The 18464-nt window shown below is 52.0% G+C and overlaps 2 protein-coding genes across 2 annotated transcripts in view; one reads left to right on the top strand and one right to left on the bottom strand.

Annotated features, from left to right (window-relative positions):
* The window catches only part of LOC117969545 (ADP-ribose glycohydrolase MACROD1-like), a gene marked incomplete at its 3' end in the record, with an annotated part of 46904 nt that extends 39895 nt beyond the window's left edge, over positions 1–7009 (bottom strand). The window contains exons 1-3 of the mRNA XM_059021098.1: positions 6423–7009; positions 3490–3591; positions 3287–3397 (exon numbers count right to left, since the gene is read on the bottom strand). Of these exons, the coding sequence (XP_058877081.1) occupies positions 3287–3397; positions 3490–3591; positions 6423–6927 (718 nt within the window). The remainder of the gene's footprint in view (positions 1–3286; positions 3398–3489; positions 3592–6422) is intronic.
* A 1102-nt stretch (positions 7010–8111) lies between these two features.
* Positions 8112–17958, top strand: stip1 (stress-induced phosphoprotein 1; the record flags this gene model as incomplete). Its single annotated transcript, XM_059021097.1, is given in 9 exon segments — positions 8112–8240; positions 9245–9454; positions 12634–12775; positions 12901–13042; positions 13573–13738; positions 16241–16367; positions 16673–16775; positions 17469–17589; positions 17862–17958. Coding segments are annotated over 9 exon segments (1117 nt in total), but the record flags the coding sequence as incomplete, so codon positions are not given.
* Positions 17959–18464: the final 506 nt, after the last annotated feature.

Raw genomic sequence — 18464 nt, forward strand, 5'->3', positions numbered from 1 at the left:
GTCAAGCAGACCAGCGTTTGGGCTCCAGTGCCTTCATCAGTGTGATTATTGAAACTAGAAGAGACCGAGTCAAGCAGACCAGCGTTTGGGCTCCAGTGCCTTCATCAGTGTGATGTTATCTCTCATTTTTTTTATCTCCAGATCTTTCTCCTCCTCCTCCTCCTCTCTGGAGACGGACACAGCTCGTTATCACGCTGTTTAATTTGGACGCCACTGATTAAAAAAACAAGAGCTGTGCTCGTTAAATACAGAACAGCACACTAATGAAGAAAGATGGGAGCGAGGGAGCGAGGGAGCGAGGGAGGAGGGGTGGGTTGATACGAATCTCGCTCCCTGTCCCTCACTCTTAATTCTCAAGAGGGGTATTAACAGGAATTCAAAAATAAACTGTCTGTGTGGGAGCTCTTAGAGGAAGATTGACTCAGAGATTCGATCACAGACACACAGCTGGGATTATACTGCGTAGAAAATCAAACTGACTTGAAACCCACACTCGCCCTGCTGCTGCTGCTGCTGCTGCTGCACCCAGTCCTGGGGTTCAGAGCTCCCCTCAATGAAGTCTAGTATTATTATTATTAATATTGAAATGATCAGGAGCCAGGAGTTTGAGCAGGGTTACAAACTCACACTAGCCCTGCTGCTGCTGCTGCACCCAGTCCTGGGGTTCAGAGCTCCCCTCAATGAAGTCTAGTATTATTATTATTATTATTATTATTATTATTATTATTATTATTAATATTGAAATGATCAGGAGCCAGGAGTTTGAGCAGGGTTAGAAACCCACACTAGCCCTGCTGCTGCTGCTGCTGCACCCAGTCCTGGGGTTCAGAGCTCCCCTCAATGAAGTCTAGTATTATTATTATTATTAATATTGAAATGATCAGGAGCCAGGAGTTTGAGCAGGGTTAGAAACTCACACTAGCCCTGCTGCTGCTGCTGCTGCTGCACCCAGTCCTGGGGTTCAGAGCTCCCCTCAATGAAGTCTAGTATTATTATTATTAATATTGAAATGATCAGGAGCCAGGAGTTTGAGCAGGGTTACAAACTCACACTAGCACTGCTGCTGCTGCTGCTGCACCCAGTCCTGGGGTTCAGAGCTCCCCTCAATGAAGTCTAGTATTATTATTATTATTATTAATATTGAAATGATCAGGAGCCAGGAGTTTGAGCAGGGTTACAAACTCACACTAGCACTGCTGCTGCTGCTGCTGCACCCAGTCCTGGGGTTCAGAGCTCCCCTCAATGAAGTCTAGTATTATTATTATTATTATTAATATTGAAATGATCAGGAGCCAGGAGTTTGAGCAGGGTTACAAACTCACACTAGCCCTGCTGCTGCTGCTGCTGCACCCAGTCCTGGGGTTCAGAGCTCCCCTCAATGAAGTCTAGTATTATTATTATTAATATTGAAATGATCAGGAGCCAGGAGTTTGAGCAGGGTTACAAACTCACACTAGCCCTGCTGCTGCTGCTGCTGCACCCAGTCCTGGGGTTCAGAGCTCCCCTCAATGAAGTCTAGTATTATTATTATTAATATTGAAATGATCAGGAGCCAGGAGTTTGAGCAGGGTTACAAACTCACACTAGCCCTGCTGCTGCTGCTGCTGCACCCAGTCCTGGGGTTCAGAGCTCCCCTCAATGAAGTCTAGTATTATTATTATTAATATTGAAATGATCAGGAGCCAGGAGTTTGAGCAGGGTTACAAACTCACACTAGCCCTGCTGCTGCTGCTGCTGCACCCAGTCCTGGGGTTCAGAGCTCCCCTCAATGAAGTCTAGTATTATTATTATTATTATTATTATTATTATTATTATTATTATTATTAATATTGAAATGATCAGGAGCCAGGAGTTTGAGCAGGGTTAGAAACCCACACTAGCCCTGCTGCTGCTGCTGCTGCTGCTGCACCCAGTCCTGGGGTTCAGAGCTCCCCTCAATGAAGTCTAGTATTATTATTATTAATATTGAAATGATCAGGAGCCAGGAGTTTGAGCAGGGTTACAAACTCACACTAGCCCTGCTGCTGCTGCTGCTGCACCCAGTCCTGGGGTTCAGAGCTCCCCTCAATGAAGTCTAGTATTATTATTATTAATATTGAAATGATCAGGAGCCAGGAGTTTGAGCAGGGTTACAAACTCACACTAGCCCTGCTGCTGCTGCTGCTGCACCCAGTCCTGGGGTTCAGAGCTCCCCTCAATGAAGTCTAGTATTATTATTATTAATATTGAAATGATCAGGAGCCAGGAGTTTGAGCAGGGTTACAAACTCACACTAGCCCTGCTGCTGCTGCTGCTGCACCCAGTCCTGGGGTTCAGAGCTCCCCTCAATGAAGTCTAGTATTATTATTATTATTATTATTATTATTATTATTATTATTATTAATATTGAAATGATCAGGAGCCAGGAGTTTGAGCAGGGTTAGAAACCCACACTAGCCCTGCTGCTGCTGCTGCTGCTGCTGCACCCAGTCCTGGGGTTCAGAGCTCCCCTCAATGAAGTCTAGTATTATTATTATTAATATTGAAATGATCAGGAGCCAGGAGTTTGAGCAGGGTTACAAACTCACACTAGCCCTGCTGCTGCTGCTGCTGCTGCACCCAGTCCTGGGGTTCAGAGCTCCCCTCAATGAAGTCTAGTATTATTATTATTAATATTGAAATGATCAGGAGCCAGGAGTTTGAGCAGGGTTAGAAACTCACACTAGCCCTGCTGCTGCTGCTGCTGCACCCAGTCCTGGGGTTCAGAGCTCCCCTCAATGAAGTCTAGTATTATTATTATTAATATTGAAATGATCAGGAGCCAGGAGTTTGAGCAGGGTTACAAACTCACACTAGCCCTGTGTGCCAGTTTTAAGCCTTTGTAATCCAAGAGATGCCATCTGTCTGCTTCCCTTATTCTCACCCTCCTCTTTCTCTCTCTCTCTCTCTCTCTCTCTCTCTCTCTCTCTCTCTCTCTCTCTCTCTCTCTCTCTCTCTCTCTCTCTCTCTCCTCTCTCTTGTCTTCTTCTCCTCCCTCCCTCCATCCCTCTCTCTCCACCAGTAGCCTCACAGGGCTGTCTCCCTCACTGTCACTTTGTGGACTCTGCTGCCCCCTGGCGTGTCACAGAGGGATGGCAACGCAGTTTAACCAATACAGGTGAGTGTGAAGATTGAACTTCAACTCCTGTGACTTTGCAACTGCAGTTAGCTCCGAGTCGGACAGTTACAATAGGACTCGACCCCAGCTCTGTGTTGCGCGTTGCGTGTAGCGCGTTGCGTGCTGCGTGTTGCGTGTTGCCTACCCCACCTGCGTTGACGACAGCGTGCACCTCCAGTCTGGTGATGTCACCGCGGAACAGCGAGATCTTGCCGTCGAGGGCGGGGTCTCCCCTGAACTCGCCGCGGGACCCCGCGAGATCTGAAACACGAATCAAAACACAGAATCAGAGCAGCGCGAGAAACAAACAGCTCACCTGTACCCAGCGCTGCCCCGCCCCACTCTGTAGCTACCTGCTGATTGGCTCGTCCATGGCAGGATAGATTCCAGAGGGATGAAGTCCGAACTCCGATAGAACCGGCGCCGCTCCGCAGGAGAGAGAGACTCCAGGAATCCTGCCGGCCGAGGGAATAACAGGGATACTGTATCAGACTGCTGTGCATTATAAAGACATTTCAGAGGGCTGGATCGCATCAATATCAGGGTCTAGTGCTGTATATTATAAAGACATTTCAGAGGGCTGGATCGCATCAATATCAGGGTCTAGCGCTGTATATTATAAAGACATTTCAGAGGGCTGGATCGCATCAATATCAGGGTCTAGCGCTGTATATTATAAAGACATTTCAGAGGGCTGGATCGCATCACTATCAGGGTCTAGTGCTGTATATTATAAAGACATTTCAGAGGGCTGGATCGCATCGATATCAGGGTCTAGTGCTGTATATTATAAAGACATTTCAGAGGGCTGGATCGCATCAATATCAGGGTCTAGCGCTGTATTTTATAAGACATTTCAGAGGGCTGGATCGCATCGATATCAGGGTCTAGTGCTGTATATTATAAAGACATTTCAGAGGGCTGGATCGCATCGATATCAGGGTCTAGCGCTGTATATTATAAAGACATTTCAGAGGGCTGGATCGCATCAATATCAGGGTCTAGCGCTGTATATTATAAAGACATTTCAGAGGGCTGGATCGCATCAATATCAGGGTCTAGCGCTGTATATTATAAAGACATTTCAGAGGGCTGGATCGCATCGATATCAGGGTCTAGCGCTGTATATTATAAAGACATTTCAGAGGGCTGGATCGCATCGATATCAGGGTCTAGCGCTGTATATTGTAAAGACATTTCAGAGGGCTGGATCGCATCGATATCAGGGTCTAGTGCTGTATATTATAAAGACATTTCAGAGGGCTGGATCTCATCACTATCAGGGTCTAGTGCTGTATATTATAAAGACATTTCAGAGGGCTGGATCGCATCGATATCAGGGTCTAGTGCTGTATATTATAAAGACATTTCAGAGGGCTGGATCGCATCGATATCAGGGTCTACTGCTGTATATTATAAAGACATTTCAGAGGGCTGGATCGCATCGATATCAGGGTCTAGCGCTGTATATTATAAAGACATTTCAGAGGGCTGGATCGCATCGATATCAGGGTCTAGCGCTGTATATTATAAAGACATTTCAGAGGGCTGGATCGCATCGATATCAGGGTCTAGCGCTGTATATTATAAAGACATTTCAGAGGGCTGGATCGCATCGATATCAGGGTCTAGCGCTGTATATTATAAAGACATTTCAGAGGGCAGGATCGCATCGATATCAGGGTCTAGCGCTGTATATTATAAAGACATTTCAGAGGGCTGGATCGCATCGATATCAGGGTCTAGCGCTGTATATTATAAAGACATTTCAGAGGGCTGGATCGCATCGATATCAGGGTCTAGCGCTGTATATTATAAAGACATTTCAGAGGGCTGGATCGCATCAATATCAGGGTCTAGCGCTGTATATTATAAAGACATTTCAGAGGGCTGGATCGCACCAATATCAGGGTCTAGTGCTGTATATTATAAAGACATTTCAGAGGGCTGGATCGCATCGATATCAGGGTCTAGTGCTGTATATTATAAAGACATTTCAGAGGGCTGGATCGCATCACTATCAGGGTCTAGTGCTATATATTATAAAGACATTTCAGAGGGCTGGATCGCATCAATATCAGGGTCTAGCGCTGTATATTATAAAGACATTTCAGAGGGCTGGATCGCATCACTATCAGGGTCTAGTGCTATATATTATAAAGACATTTCAGAGGGCTGGATCGCATCGATATCAGGGTCTAGTGCTGTATATTATAAAGACATTTCAGAGGGCTGGATCGCATCAATATCAGGGTCTAGCGCTGTATTTTATAAGACATTCAGAGGGCTGGATCGCATCAATATCAGGGTCTAGTGCTGTATATTATAAAGACATTTCAGAGGGCTGGATCGCATCGATATCAGGGTCTGCTGTATATTATAAAGACATTTCAGAGGGCTGGATCGCATCGATATCAGGGTCTGCTGTATATTATAAAGACATTTCAGAGGGCTGGATCGCATCAATATCAGGGTCTAGTGCTGTATATTATAAAGACATTTCAGAGGGCTGGATCGCATCGATATCAGGGTCTAGCGCTGTATATTATAAAGACATTTCAGAGGGCTGGATCGCATCAATATCAGGGTCTAGCGCTGTATATTATAAAGACATTTCAGAGGGCTGGATCGCATCAATATCAGGGTCTAGTGCTGTATATTATAAAGACATTTCAGAGGGCTGGATCGCATCAATATCAGGGTCTAGCGCTGTATATTATAAAGACATTTCAGAGGGCTGGATCGCATCAATATCAGGGTCTAGTGCTGTATATTATAAAGACATTTCAGAGGGCTGGATCGCATCGATATCAGAGTCTAGCGCTGTATATTATAAAGACATTTCAGAGGGCTGGATCGCATCGATATCAGGGTCTAGTGCTGTATATTATAAAGACATTTCAGAGGGCTGGATCGCATCGATATCAGGGTCTAGTGCTGTATATTATAAAGACATTTCACATGGCTGGATCGCATCAATATCAGGGTCTAGCGCTGTATATTATAAAGACATTTCAGAGGGCTGGATCGCATCAATATCAGGGTCTAGCGCTGTATATTATAAAGACATTTCAGAGGGCTGGATCGCATCGATATCAGGGTCTAGTGCTGTATATTATAAAGACATTTCAGAGGGCTGGATCGCATCGATATCAGGGTCTAGCGCTGTATATTATAAAGACATTTCAGAGGGCTGGATCGCATCGATATCAGGGTCTGCTGTATATTATATAGTGGCGCATTATCATTGTTTGTGTTGTATGTATATTAATAACACCCAACTCACGTTTCGCCTCCTTCCAGTCTGAAGCTGGCGAATCCAAGTCGACGGGGGTTAGCTTCGGGGCCATTGCCACAACCGCGGACCTGTGAAGGGATGCGGCGGTACCGCCCAGCACGGTCAGACCCAAAACCCCTGCCCAGAACACGACACGACGCGCACTGGAACTAGCAAAGATCAACGGAGCGGGAACTCGGACAGCGTTATTAAACACAGCGAATGGAGAATTAAAACCCCGTGCAGTCGACCTGTGATGATGATTATAAACAGTTTTGCAAGAAAAAGGCGGTTGGTTAATAATCCTCGCCCCGACTCCAGATGCGGGTGTCAACGGCGTAGCTCGCTCCCTGAAGCGGACAGCTTTGCGGATCTGGGGTAACCCAGTACCCGAACCGAACCGGAACCCGTTTCTGGGACCGGTTGCAGCTCTGGTTCCGTCCTGGAGCGACAGGCTGAGGCGCAGACCGCAGGCATGTCTGCGAGAAAGCACGCCGGACATTTGAAACGCCATCGTGCTGGGTTTTTTTTTAAAGGATCGGTTTCGTTTTCTAAATATAGGGGGCACGTTGACACAGTCGTGGTTTGTATATTTATGTATTTATTTATTTGTAGAGTATGTGTGTGCTTGTTAAACTGTCTGGCTGCGGTTGGACCGCTCCTTGTTAAAAAACAAACAAACAGGGTAAAAACAGCAGATCCAGGGCAGAATTAGCAAAAGAGAGACCGTCTGCTTTTGTAAACAAACTCTGAGAGGGGTAGAAATGACGTACATTTCACTGGCCGTCGCGGTGGCGCGAAGCAGTCTGGGAAGTGTAGTTTTTTTTTCGATAAGAGAGCCGCGTCAGAAATCTGAGCCCAGCATTAATATTACCGATACTGTCCACTGAAAGAAAGAGAGAGGGAGGGATGGAGGGATGGATAGAGTGAGAGAGAGTGAGTGATAGGGAAATCGCGTTCGTGTATTTTAATCACCACCAGCCCAGAATATATCATTTTAAAACCTTCTAGATTTTTCTGTTTTCCCTGATTGACAGTAACTGCTGAGAGAGAGACTCAGAGAAACTTGCTGTCCTCCTAGGGGAGGGACACACAGCTCCACTGGCTGCCAAATATGTAGCCACCTGCCACAACCTGAGGGGCACGCAGTGACATGGCACAATTTAATAGTTTCAGTATCATTATTTCAGTATTTCAATTTCTGTATTATTATTATTTATCTTCTATTTTATTTATTATTATTTTGTTACCATTGTTCCTTGTTTGTATATAGATGCATCTGTTCATAATATGTATGTATTTGCTTTGGCAACACTGTGGAAAAAATAAGTCATGCCAATAAAGCACTTTGAATTGAATTGAGAGAGAGAGAAAAACACAGCTGCGTCTTTAAATTAAAAACTTCCTTCTCTGGTCCTTTAAGCCAATCAGACGCGCCGGTGAGATGGAACCAGCCAATCGAAAAGGAGTAGAAGCTTCCAGAACAGCGTCCAATCGAAATGTAAACCGGCCAGGGAACGTGTTGCGTCACAATCGACGTCAACGGTCTCTCCCTTCCCAACCAATCGGGTTTAAAAACAAAATCAAACTCGTCACTCGAGGGAAGGCGGGCCTCACCGCCTGCCAATAATCGGGCTGGAGGGTTTGACTGACGGGGGAGCTGGCGAGTCGGAGCTCGGTTCTCGAGCAGCTCCCCCCGCCGCCCCCCTCGCCCCTCGGGAGCCAATGAGGAGCGTGTGTGGGCGGGCCCGGAGGCTGTCCTCTCTTAGTAAGTTCTAGAAGCCTCATGGTGTGAAGCAGGAGACATTGAAAAATAAAATGGATAAGGTGAGTGAGAGAGAGAGCCGGCGCTTATAAAACCAGAGAGAGCAGCGTTTATAAAACCAGAGAGAGCAGCGTTTATAACAATGAAGTGCCCGCCTGCAGCCTTCACACGCAGGGGGAGAGGGAGAGAGAGAGAGAGATAGCAGCGTTTATAACAATGAAGTGCCCGCCTGCAGCCTTCACACGCAGGGGGAGAGGGAGAGGGAGAGGCGGTGTGTTACAGACTGCGCGCAGGGGTCTGAAAGGGTGGACTCTTGATAATAATGATAATCACTGCAAATGGCTGGGTTTTGCAAGTCGCTAACACATATCGGTGACTCATTGAATTGCATTGAATTGCATTGCATTGAATTGCATTGAATTGAATTGAATTGCATTGAATTGAATTGCATTGAATTGAATTGCATTGAATTGCATTGCATTGAATTGAATTGCATTGCATTGCATTGCATTGCATTGCATTGTCTCCGGGCGCTGTGTTGAATGATGCATTGTTTATTTTCATTATAGGGTGTGTAATAATTATTCCACGCCGTCTGTATATCCGCACGGGGCGTTTTAGTGTATATTATTATTATTATTATTATTATTATTATTATTATTATTATTATTATCGTATTCGTGTTTGTGTCTCGCACACACAGCGGCTGCCTCTCTCGCTCTGTCCTCTTTACCGTTACTGATGGAGTTCATGTTTCTCATGACGTCTTTTTTCTTATCGGCAAATGTATCAGATAAATAGATACGTTTTTAGTAACATCATCTGGACAAGCGAGTCTTATTTCACAATAATAATTTACTGCTCTCTCTATCACTCTCTTTCTACCCCCTCTCTCCATCCCCCTCTCTCTCCCTCTCTCTCCCCTCTTTCTCCCTTCCTCTTTCTCCATCCCTCCCCCTCCTCCCCCCTCTCCATCTCCCTCTCTCACTCCCCCTCCCTCTCTCTCTATCCCTCCCTTTCTCTATCCCTCTCTCCTGCTCTCCCCCCCCACTCTCTCCCCCGGCAGGTGAGCGAGTTGAAGGATCAGGGTAACAAGGCTCTGAGCGCGGGGCGCATCGATGAGGCGGTGCGCTGCTACAGCGAGGCGCTCGCCCTCGACCCCGGAAACCACGTGCTGTACAGCAACCGCTCTGCAGCCTTCGCCAGGAGAGGAGAGTACAAGAGAGCGCTGGAGGATGGGAGCAAGACTGTGGAGATCAAACCAGACTGGGGCAAGGTGAGGAGGGGAGAGGGGAGCAAGACTGTGGAGCTCAAACCAGACTGGGGCAAGGTGAGGAGGGGAGCAAGACTGTGGAGCTCAAACCAGACTGGGGCAAGGTGAGGAGGGGAGCAAGACTGTGGAGATCAAACCAGACTGGGGCAAGGTGAGGAGGGGAGAGGGGAGCAAGACTGTGGAGCTCAAACCAGACTGGGGCAAGGTGAGGAGGGGAGCAAGACTGTGGAGATCAAACCAGACTGGGGCAAGGTGAGGAGGGGAGCAAGACTGTGGAGATCAAACCAGACTGGGGCAAGGTGAGGAGGGGAGCAAGACTGTGGAGATCAAACCAGACTGGGGCAAGGTGAGGAGGGGAGAGGGGAGCAAGACTGTGGAGCTCAAACCAGACTGGGGCAAGGTGAGGAGGGGAGAGGGGAGCAAGACTGTGGAGCTCAAACCAGACTGGGGCAAGGTGAGGAGGGGAGAGGGGAGCAAGACTGTGGAGATCAAACCAGACTGGGGCAAGGTGAGGAGGGGAGAGGGGAGCAAGACTGTGGAGCTCAAACCAGACTGGGGCAAGGTGAGGAGGGGAGCAAGACTGTGGAGATCAAACCAGACTGGGGCAAGGTGAGGAGGGGAGAGGGGAGCAAGACTGTGGAGATCAAACCAGACTGGGGCAAGGTGAGGAGGGGAGCAAGACTGTGGAGATCAAACCAGACTGGGGCAAGGTGAGGAGGGGAGAGGGGAGCAAGACTGTGGAGCTCAAACCAGACTGGGGCAAGGTGAGGAGGGGAGAGGGGAGCAAGACTGTGGAGATCAAACCAGACTGGGGCAAGGTGAGGAGGGGAGAGGGGAGCAAGACTGTGGAGCTCAAACCAGACTGGGGCAAGGTGAGGAGGGGAGCAAGACTGGAGATCAAACCAGACTGGGGCAAGGTGAGGAGGGGAGAGGGGAGCAAGACTGTGGAGCTCAAACCAGACTGGGGCAAGGTGAGGAGGGGAGAGGGGAGCAAGACTGTGGAGCTCAAACCAGACTGGGGCAAGGTGAGGAGGGGAGAGGGGAGCAAGACTGTGGAGATCAAACCAGACTGGGGCAAGGTGAGGAGGGGAGAGGGGAGCAAGACTGTGGAGCTCAAACCAGACTGGGGCAAGGTGAGGAGGGGAGCAAGACTGTGGAGATCAAACCAGACTGGGGCAAGGTGAGGAGGGGAGAGGGGAGCAAGACTGTGGAGATCAAACCAGACTGGGGCAAGGTGAGGAGGGGAGAGGGGAGCAAGACTGTGGAGCTCAAACCAGACTGGGGCAAGGTGAGGAGGGGAGCAAGACTGTGGAGATCAAACCAGACTGGGGCAAGGTGAGGAGGGGAGCAAGACTGTGGAGATCAAACCAGACTGGGGCAAGGTGAGGAGGGGAGCAAGACTGTGGAGATCAAACCAGACTGGGGCAAGGTGAGGAGGGGAGAGGGGAGCAAGACTGTGGAGCTCAAACCAGACTGGGGCAAGGTGAGGAGGGGAGAGGGGAGCAAGACTGTGGAGCTCAAACCAGACTGGGGCAAGGTGAGGAGGGGAGAGGGGAGCAAGACTGTGGAGATCAAACCAGACTGGGGCAAGGTGAGGAGGGGAGAGGGGAGCAAGACTGTGGAGCTCAAACCAGACTGGGGCAAGGTGAGGAGGGGAGCAAGACTGTGGAGATCAAACCAGACTGGGGCAAGGTGAGGAGGGGAGAGGGGAGCAAGACTGTGGAGATCAAACCAGACTGGGGCAAGGTGAGGAGGGGAGCAAGACTGTGGAGATCAAACCAGACTGGGGCAAGGTGAGGAGGGGAGAGGGGAGCAAGACTGTGGAGCTCAAACCAGACTGGGGCAAGGTGAGGAGGGGAGAGGGGAGCAAGACTGTGGAGATCAAACCAGACTGGGGCAAGGTGAGGAGGGGAGAGGGGAGCAAGACTGTGGAGCTCAAACCAGACTGGGGCAAGGTGAGGAGGGGAGCAAGACTGGAGATCAAACCAGACTGGGGCAAGGTGAGGAGGGGAGAGGGGAGCAAGACTGTGGAGCTCAAACCAGACTGGGGCAAGGTGAGGAGGGGAGAGGGGAGCAAGACTGTGGAGCTCAAACCAGACTGGGGCAAGGTGAGGAGGGGAGAGGGGAGCAAGACTGTGGAGATCAAACCAGACTGGGGCAAGGTGAGGAGGGGAGAGGGGAGCAAGACTGTGGAGCTCAAACCAGACTGGGGCAAGGTGAGGAGGGGAGCAAGACTGTGGAGATCAAACCAGACTGGGGCAAGGTGAGGAGGGGAGAGGGGAGCAAGACTGTGGAGATCAAACCAGACTGGGGCAAGGTGAGGAGGGGAGAGGGGAGCAAGACTGTGGAGCTCAAACCAGACTGGGGCAAGGTGAGGAGGGGAGAGGGGAGCAAGACTGTGGAGCTCAAACCAGACTGGGGCAAGGTGAGGAGGGGAGAGGGGAGCAAGACTGTGGAGATCAAACCAGACTGGGGCAAGGTGAGGAGGGGAGAGGGGAGCAAGACTGTGGAGCTCAAACCAGACTGGGGCAAGGTGAGGAGGGGAGAGGAGGGGAGCAAGACTGTGGAGATCAAACCAGACTGGGGCAAGGTGAGGAGGGGAGCAAGACTGTGGAGCTCAAACCAGACTGGGGCAAGGTGAGGAGGGGAGCAAGACTGTGGAGATCAAACCAGACTGGGGCAAGGTGAGGAGGGGAGAGGGGAGCAAGACTGTGGAGATCAAACCAGACTGGGGCAAGGTGAGGAGGGGAGAGGGGAGCAAGACTGTGGAGATCAAACCAGACTGGGGCAAGGTGAGGAGGGGAGCAAGACTGTGGAGCTCAAACCAGACTGGGGCAAGGTGAGGAGGGGAGCAAGACTGTGGAGATCAAACCAGACTGGGGCAAGGTGAGGAGGGGAGAGGGGAGCAAGACTGTGGAGATCAAACCAGACTGGGGCAAGGTGAGGAGGGGAGAGGGGAGCAAGACTGTGGAGATCAAACCAGACTGGGGCAAGGTGAGGAGGGGAGAGGGGAGCAAGACTGTGGAGATCAAACCAGACTGGGGCAAGGTGAGGAGGGGAGAGGGGAGCAAGACTGTGGAGATCAAACCAGAGGGGAGAGGATTTTAAAAACACCTATTGTAAATTAAACAATCTCTCTGTCCCCCTCCCCCTCCTCCTCTCTCTCTCCCACCCCCCCTCAGGGTTACTCTCGGAAGGCAGCGGCCCTCGAGTTCCTGGGCCGGTTTGAAGAGGCCAAGACAACCTATCAGGAGGGGCTGAAGCACGAGCCGACCAATCAGCAGCTGAAGGAGGGGCTTCAGAACATGGAGGCGAGGCTCGCAGGTAATAATTCACTCTCTCCCCGTCACGCTGCCCCCCCCCCCTCTCCCCGTCACGCTGCCCCCCCCCTCCCCGTCACGCTGTCCCCCTCGCTCTCTCACTCCCTCTCTCTCTCTCTCTCACTCCAGAGAAGAAGATAATGAACCCGTTCTCAGTGCCTGACCTATATGAGAAGCTGGGGAGCGACTCTCGAACCCGCGCCCTGCTCTCTGACCCGAGTTACAGGGAGCTGATCGAGCAGCTGAGGGGCAAGCCAGCTGACCTGGGCACGTGAGTGTGCCGCACTGCACCCCTCTGTGTGTGTCTGTGTGTGTGTGTCTCTCTGTACTGCACTGCACCCCTCTGTGTGTGTGTGTGTGTCTCTCTGTACTGCACTGCACCCCTCTGTGTGTGTGTGTGTGTCTCTCTGTACTGCACTGCACCCCTCTGTGTGTGTGTGTGTGTGTGTGTCTCTCTGTACTGCACTGCACCCCTCTGTGTGTGTGTGTGTGTGTGTGTGTGTCTCTCTCTCTCTCTCTCTCCCCCCTCATTATTTGTACTGACCCTCTCTCCTCTGTATTTGTATTGACCCCCCCTCTCTCTGCACCCCTCTGTGTGTGTGTGTGTGTGTGTGTGTGTCTCTCTCTCTCCCCCCTCATTATTTGTACTGACCCTCTCTCCTCTGTATTTGTATTGACCCCCCCTCTCTCTGCACCCCTCTGTGTGTGTGTGTGTGTGTGTGTGTGTGTGTCTCTCTCTCTCTCCCCCCTCATTATTTGTACTGACCCTCTCTCCTCTGTATTTGTATTGACCCCCCTCAGTAAGCTGCAGGACCCCCGGGTGATGACCACACTGAGCGTGCTCCTGGGCATCGACCTCGCCGGCGTCGACGAGCAGGAGGATGAGACTCCGCCCCCGGCCCCGCCCCCCAAGAAAGAGGAGCCGCCCAAACCCAAGGAGGAGGAGTTACCGGAAAACAAGAGACAGGTGGGAGGAGCTAGAACTGTGCTGTGCTCTCACTGCGATGGCTCTCTCTGTGGTGCTGTGCCGTGGTGCTGTGCTCTCACGCTCTCTCTGTGGTGCTGTGCTCTCACTGCGATGGCTCTCACCGTGGTGCTGTGCTCTCACTGGTGCTGTGCTCTCACTGCGATGGCTCTCACCGTGGCGCTGTGCTCTCTGTGGTGCTGTGCTCTCACTGCGATGGCTCTCTGTGGTGCTGTGCTCTCTCTGTAGCGCTGTGCTCTCACTGTGGTGCTGTGCTCTCTCTGTAGCGCTGTGCTCTCTCTGTGGTGCTGTGCTCTCTCTGGCGCTGTGCTCTCTCTGTGGTGCTGTGCTCTCACTGGCGCTGTGCTCTCTCTGTGGTGCTGTGCTCTCACTGGCGCTGTGCTCTCTCTGTGGTGCTGTGCTCTCACTGGCGCTGTGCTCTCTCTGTGGTGCTGTGCTCTCTCTGTGGTGCTGTGCTCTCTCTGGCGCTGTGCTCTCTCTGTGGTGCTGTGCTCTCTCTCTGGTGCTGTGCTCTCTCTCTGGCGCTGTGCTCTCTCTGTAGCGCTGTGCTCTCTCTGTGGTGCTGTGCTCTCACTGGCGCTGTGCTCTCTCTGTGGTGCTGTGCTCTCTCTGTGGTGCTGTGCTCTCTCTGGCGCTGTGCTCTCTCTGTGGTGCTGTGCTCTCACTGGCGCTGTGCTCTCTCTGTGGTGCTGTGCTCTCTCTGTAGCGCTGTGCTCTCACTGTGGTGCTGTGCTCTCTCTGTAGCGCTGTGCTCTCTCTGTGGTGCTGTGCTCTCTCTGGCGCTGTGCTCTCTCTGTGGTGCTGTGCTCTCACTGGCGCTGTGCTCTCTCTGTGGTGCTGTGCTCTCACTGGCGCTGTGCTCTCTCTGTGGTGCTGTGCTCTCACTGGCGCTGTGCTCTCTCTGTGGTGCTGTGCTCTCTCTGTGGTGCTGTGCTCTCTCTGGCGCTGTGCTCTCTCTGTGGTGCTGTGCTCTCTCTCTGGTGCTGTGCTCTCTCACTGGCGCTGTGCTCTCTCTGTGGTGCTGTGCTCTCTCTGTGGTGCTGTGCTCTCTCTGGCGCTGTGCTCTCTCTGTGGTGCTGTGCTCTCTCTCTGGTGCTGTGCTCTCTCACTGGCGCTGTGCTCTCTCTGTAGCGCTGTGCTCTCTCTGTGGTGCTGTGCTCTCTCTGGCGCTGTGCTCTCTCTGTGGTGCTGTGCTCTCTCTCTGGCGCTGTGCTCTCTCTGTGGTGCTGTGCTCTCTCTCTGGTGCTGTGCTCTCTCTCTGGTGCTGTGCTCTCACTGCGATGGCTCTCACCGTGGTGCTGTGCTCTCACTGGTGCTGTGCTCTCACTGCGATGGCTCTCACCGTGGTGCTGTGCTCTCACTGGTGCTGTGCTCTCACTGCGATGGCTCTCTGTGGTGCTGTGCTCTCTCTGTGGTGCTGTGCTCTCACTGTGGCGCTGTGCTCTCTCTCTGGTGCTGTGCTCTCTCTGTGGTGCTGTGCTCTCTCTCTGGTGCTGTGCTCTCACTGTGGCGCTGTGCTCTCTCTCTGGTGCTGTGCTCTCTCTGTGGTGCTGTGCTCTCTCTGTAGCGCTGTGCTCTCACTGTGGTGCTGTGCTCTCTCTGTAGCGCTGTGCTCTCTCTGTGGTGCTGTGCTCTCTCTGGCGCTGTGCTCTCTCTGTGGTGCTGTGCTCTCTCTCTGGCGCTGTGCTCTCTCTGTGGTGCTGTGCTCTCTCTCTGGTGCTGTGCTCTCTCTCTGGTGCTGTGCTCTCTCTCTGGTGCTGTGCTCTCTCTCTGGTGCTGTGCTCTCTCTGTGGTGCTGTGCTCTCTCTGTGGTGCTGTGCTCTCTCTCTGGTGCTGTGCTCTCTCTGTGGTGCTGTGCTCTCTCTCTGGTGCTGTGCTCTCTCTCTGGTGCTGTGCTCTCTCTCTGGTGCTGTGCTCTCTCTCTGGTGCTGTGCTCTCTCTCTGGTGCTGTGCTCTCTCACTGGCGCTGTGCTCTCTCTGTGGTGCTGTGCTCTCTCTGTGGTGCTGTGCTCTCTCTCTGGTGCTGTGCTCTCTCTCTGGTGCTGTGCTCTCTCTGTGGTGCTGTGCTCTCACTGGCGCTGTGCTCTCTCTCTGGTGCTGTGCTCTCACTGCGATGGCTCTCTGTGGTGCTGTGCTCTCTCTCTGGTGCTGTGCTCTCACTGCGATGGCTCTCTCTGGCGCTGTGCTCTCTCTCTGGTGCTGTGCTCTCTCTCTGGTGCTGTGCTCTCTCTGTGGTGCTGTGTTCTCACTGGTGCTGTGCTCTCTCTGTGGTGCTGTGTTCTCACTGGTGCTGTGCTCTCACTGTGGTGCTGTGCTCTCTCTGTGGTGCTGTGTTCTCACTGGTGCTGTGCTCTCTCTGTGGTGCTGTGTTCTCACTGGTGCTGTGCTCTCTCTGCGGTGCTGTGCTCTCACTGGTGCTGTGCTCTCACCCTGGTGCTGTGCTCTCACTGGTGCTGTGCTCTCACCCTGGTGCTGTGCTCTCAGGCTCTGCAGGAGAAGGAGCGCGGGAACGAAGCCTACAAGAAGAAGGACTTCGCGGAGGCGCTGAAGCACTACGAGGCGGCCGTGGAGCTGGACCCGGTGAACATGACCTACATCTCCAACCAAGCAGGTGAGAGAGAGAGAGAGGGGCAACCCACCTACCCATCTCCAACCAAGCATGAGAGAGAGAGAGAGGGGCAATCCATCTACCCATCTCCAACCAAGCATGAGAGAGAGAGGGGGTCAGATTTACTATTGAAGTTCAGAAGTGTCTGTCTCTGTGTGTGCATAGATGGGTGATGTATACATGCTGAAGTACCTGAAAGATAAATGGTTCTCTCTCCCTCTCTCTCTCTCTCCCCCCTCTCTCTTTCTCCCCCTCTCTCTCTTTCTCCCCACCTCTCCCCCCCCCCCCCCCCCCTCTCTCTCTCTCAGCGGTGTATTTTGAGAAGGCAGATTATGTGCGATGTAGGGAGCTTTGTGAGAAAGCCATCGAGGTGGGGAGAGAGAACAGAGAGGACTACCGACAGATCGCCAAGTGAGTGCAGTCACAAACCACACACCCACACCCTGAGAAACACTGAGACACACACACACCCTGACACACACACACACACACACACTAACACACCCTGACACACACACTGACACTGAGACACACACACACACACACCCTGAGAAACACTGAGACTGACACACACACAGATACACACTGACACTGAGACACACACACTGAGACACACTGAGACACACACACACACAGATACACACACACTGAGACACACACACATATATACACGCATATATCTGAGACGTGTACGCCTTCTGTGTAAATTAATCTAGAAGAGACCGAGTCAAGCAGACCAGCGTTTGGGCTCCAGTGCTTCATCAGTGTGATTATTGAAACTAGAAGAGACCGAGTCAAGCAGACCAGCGTCTGGGCTCCAGTGCTTCATCAGTGTGATTATTGAAACTAGAAGAGACCGAGTCAAGCAGACCAGCGTTTGGGCTCCAGTGCCTTCATCAGTGTGATTATTGAAACTAGAAGAGACCGAGTCAAGCAGACCAGCGTTTGGGCTCCAGTGCCTTCATCAGTGTGATTATTGAAACTAGAAGAGACCGAGTCAAGCAGACCAGCGTTTGGGCTCCAGTGCCTTCATCAGTGTGATTTGAGGTCATCTAACCCCCCTCTCTCCCCCCCCCCCCCCCCCTCTCTCCCCCCCTCTCTCAGGGCGTACGCTCGCATTGGAAACTCGTTATTCAAGGAGGAGAAGTACAAGGAGGCGATTCAGTCGTTCAACAAGAGCCTGACGGAGCACAGGACCCCCGAGGTGCTGAAGAAGAGCCAGCAGGTACGAGGGGAGGGGGGCGGTTGCAGGGCTGGGAGGGGGGCGGGGCGGGGCTGGGAGGGGGGCGGGCGGGAAGGACCCCCGACTCTCCGCGGAGGTTTCCCTGTGTTTTCTCTGCAGCATTGAGAAGGTGTTGCAGGGGCTGGGGAAGCTGGATTAGTTCGCAGTCCTGTAGTTCTTCCTGTGCTGGTTCTCTCTCATCTCTGTCTCTCTCTCTCTCTCTCTCTCCCCCCTCCCTCTCTCTCTCTTCCCTGGTTCTTGTGTTTTCTCTGCAGGCTGAGAGGATCCTGAAGGATCAGGAGAGGCTGGCCTACATCAACCCTGAGCTGGCTCTGGAGGAGAAGAACAAGGGCAACGACTTCTTCCAGAGAGGTGAGGAGGGAGGCAGGGCTGGGAGTGAGACTCCCGCTGCACAGCGCTCTGATCCAGGCCTGGAGTTTAATAATCAGACACACCTGAGCTTGTTGGCTAGACACACTGGGGGCTGATCAAGCTGGTAGCAGTGAAACCTGGACTGGATCACGCTGCTGTGCGATAGGAGTCTGGTTCCCAGCCCTGGGGTCTGATGTTGTGTGTAACTTTGTCCCCTGTCCATCTTGCTGTAATTCGTGTGTGCGTGCTGGGGTGTGTGTGTGTGTGTGTGTGTGTGTGTGTGTGCGCGTGCTGGGGTGTATCTGTGTGTGTGTGTGTGTGTGTGTGTGTGTGTGTCAGTGTGTGTGTGTGTGTGTGTGTGTGTGTGTGCGCGCGTGCTGGGGTGTATCTGTGTGTGTGTGTGTGTGTGTGTGTGTCAGTGTGTGTGTGTGTGCGTGTGAGTGTATCGTGCGTGTGTGTGTGTGTGTGTGTGCGCGTGCACTTAGAGGGGTTGGGAGATATACTGG

Source organism: Acipenser ruthenus, unplaced genomic scaffold, assembly GCF_902713425.1.
Source record: "Acipenser ruthenus unplaced genomic scaffold, fAciRut3.2 maternal haplotype, whole genome shotgun sequence".
In the NCBI taxonomy this organism is placed as follows: domain Eukaryota; kingdom Metazoa; phylum Chordata; class Actinopteri; order Acipenseriformes; family Acipenseridae; genus Acipenser; species Acipenser ruthenus.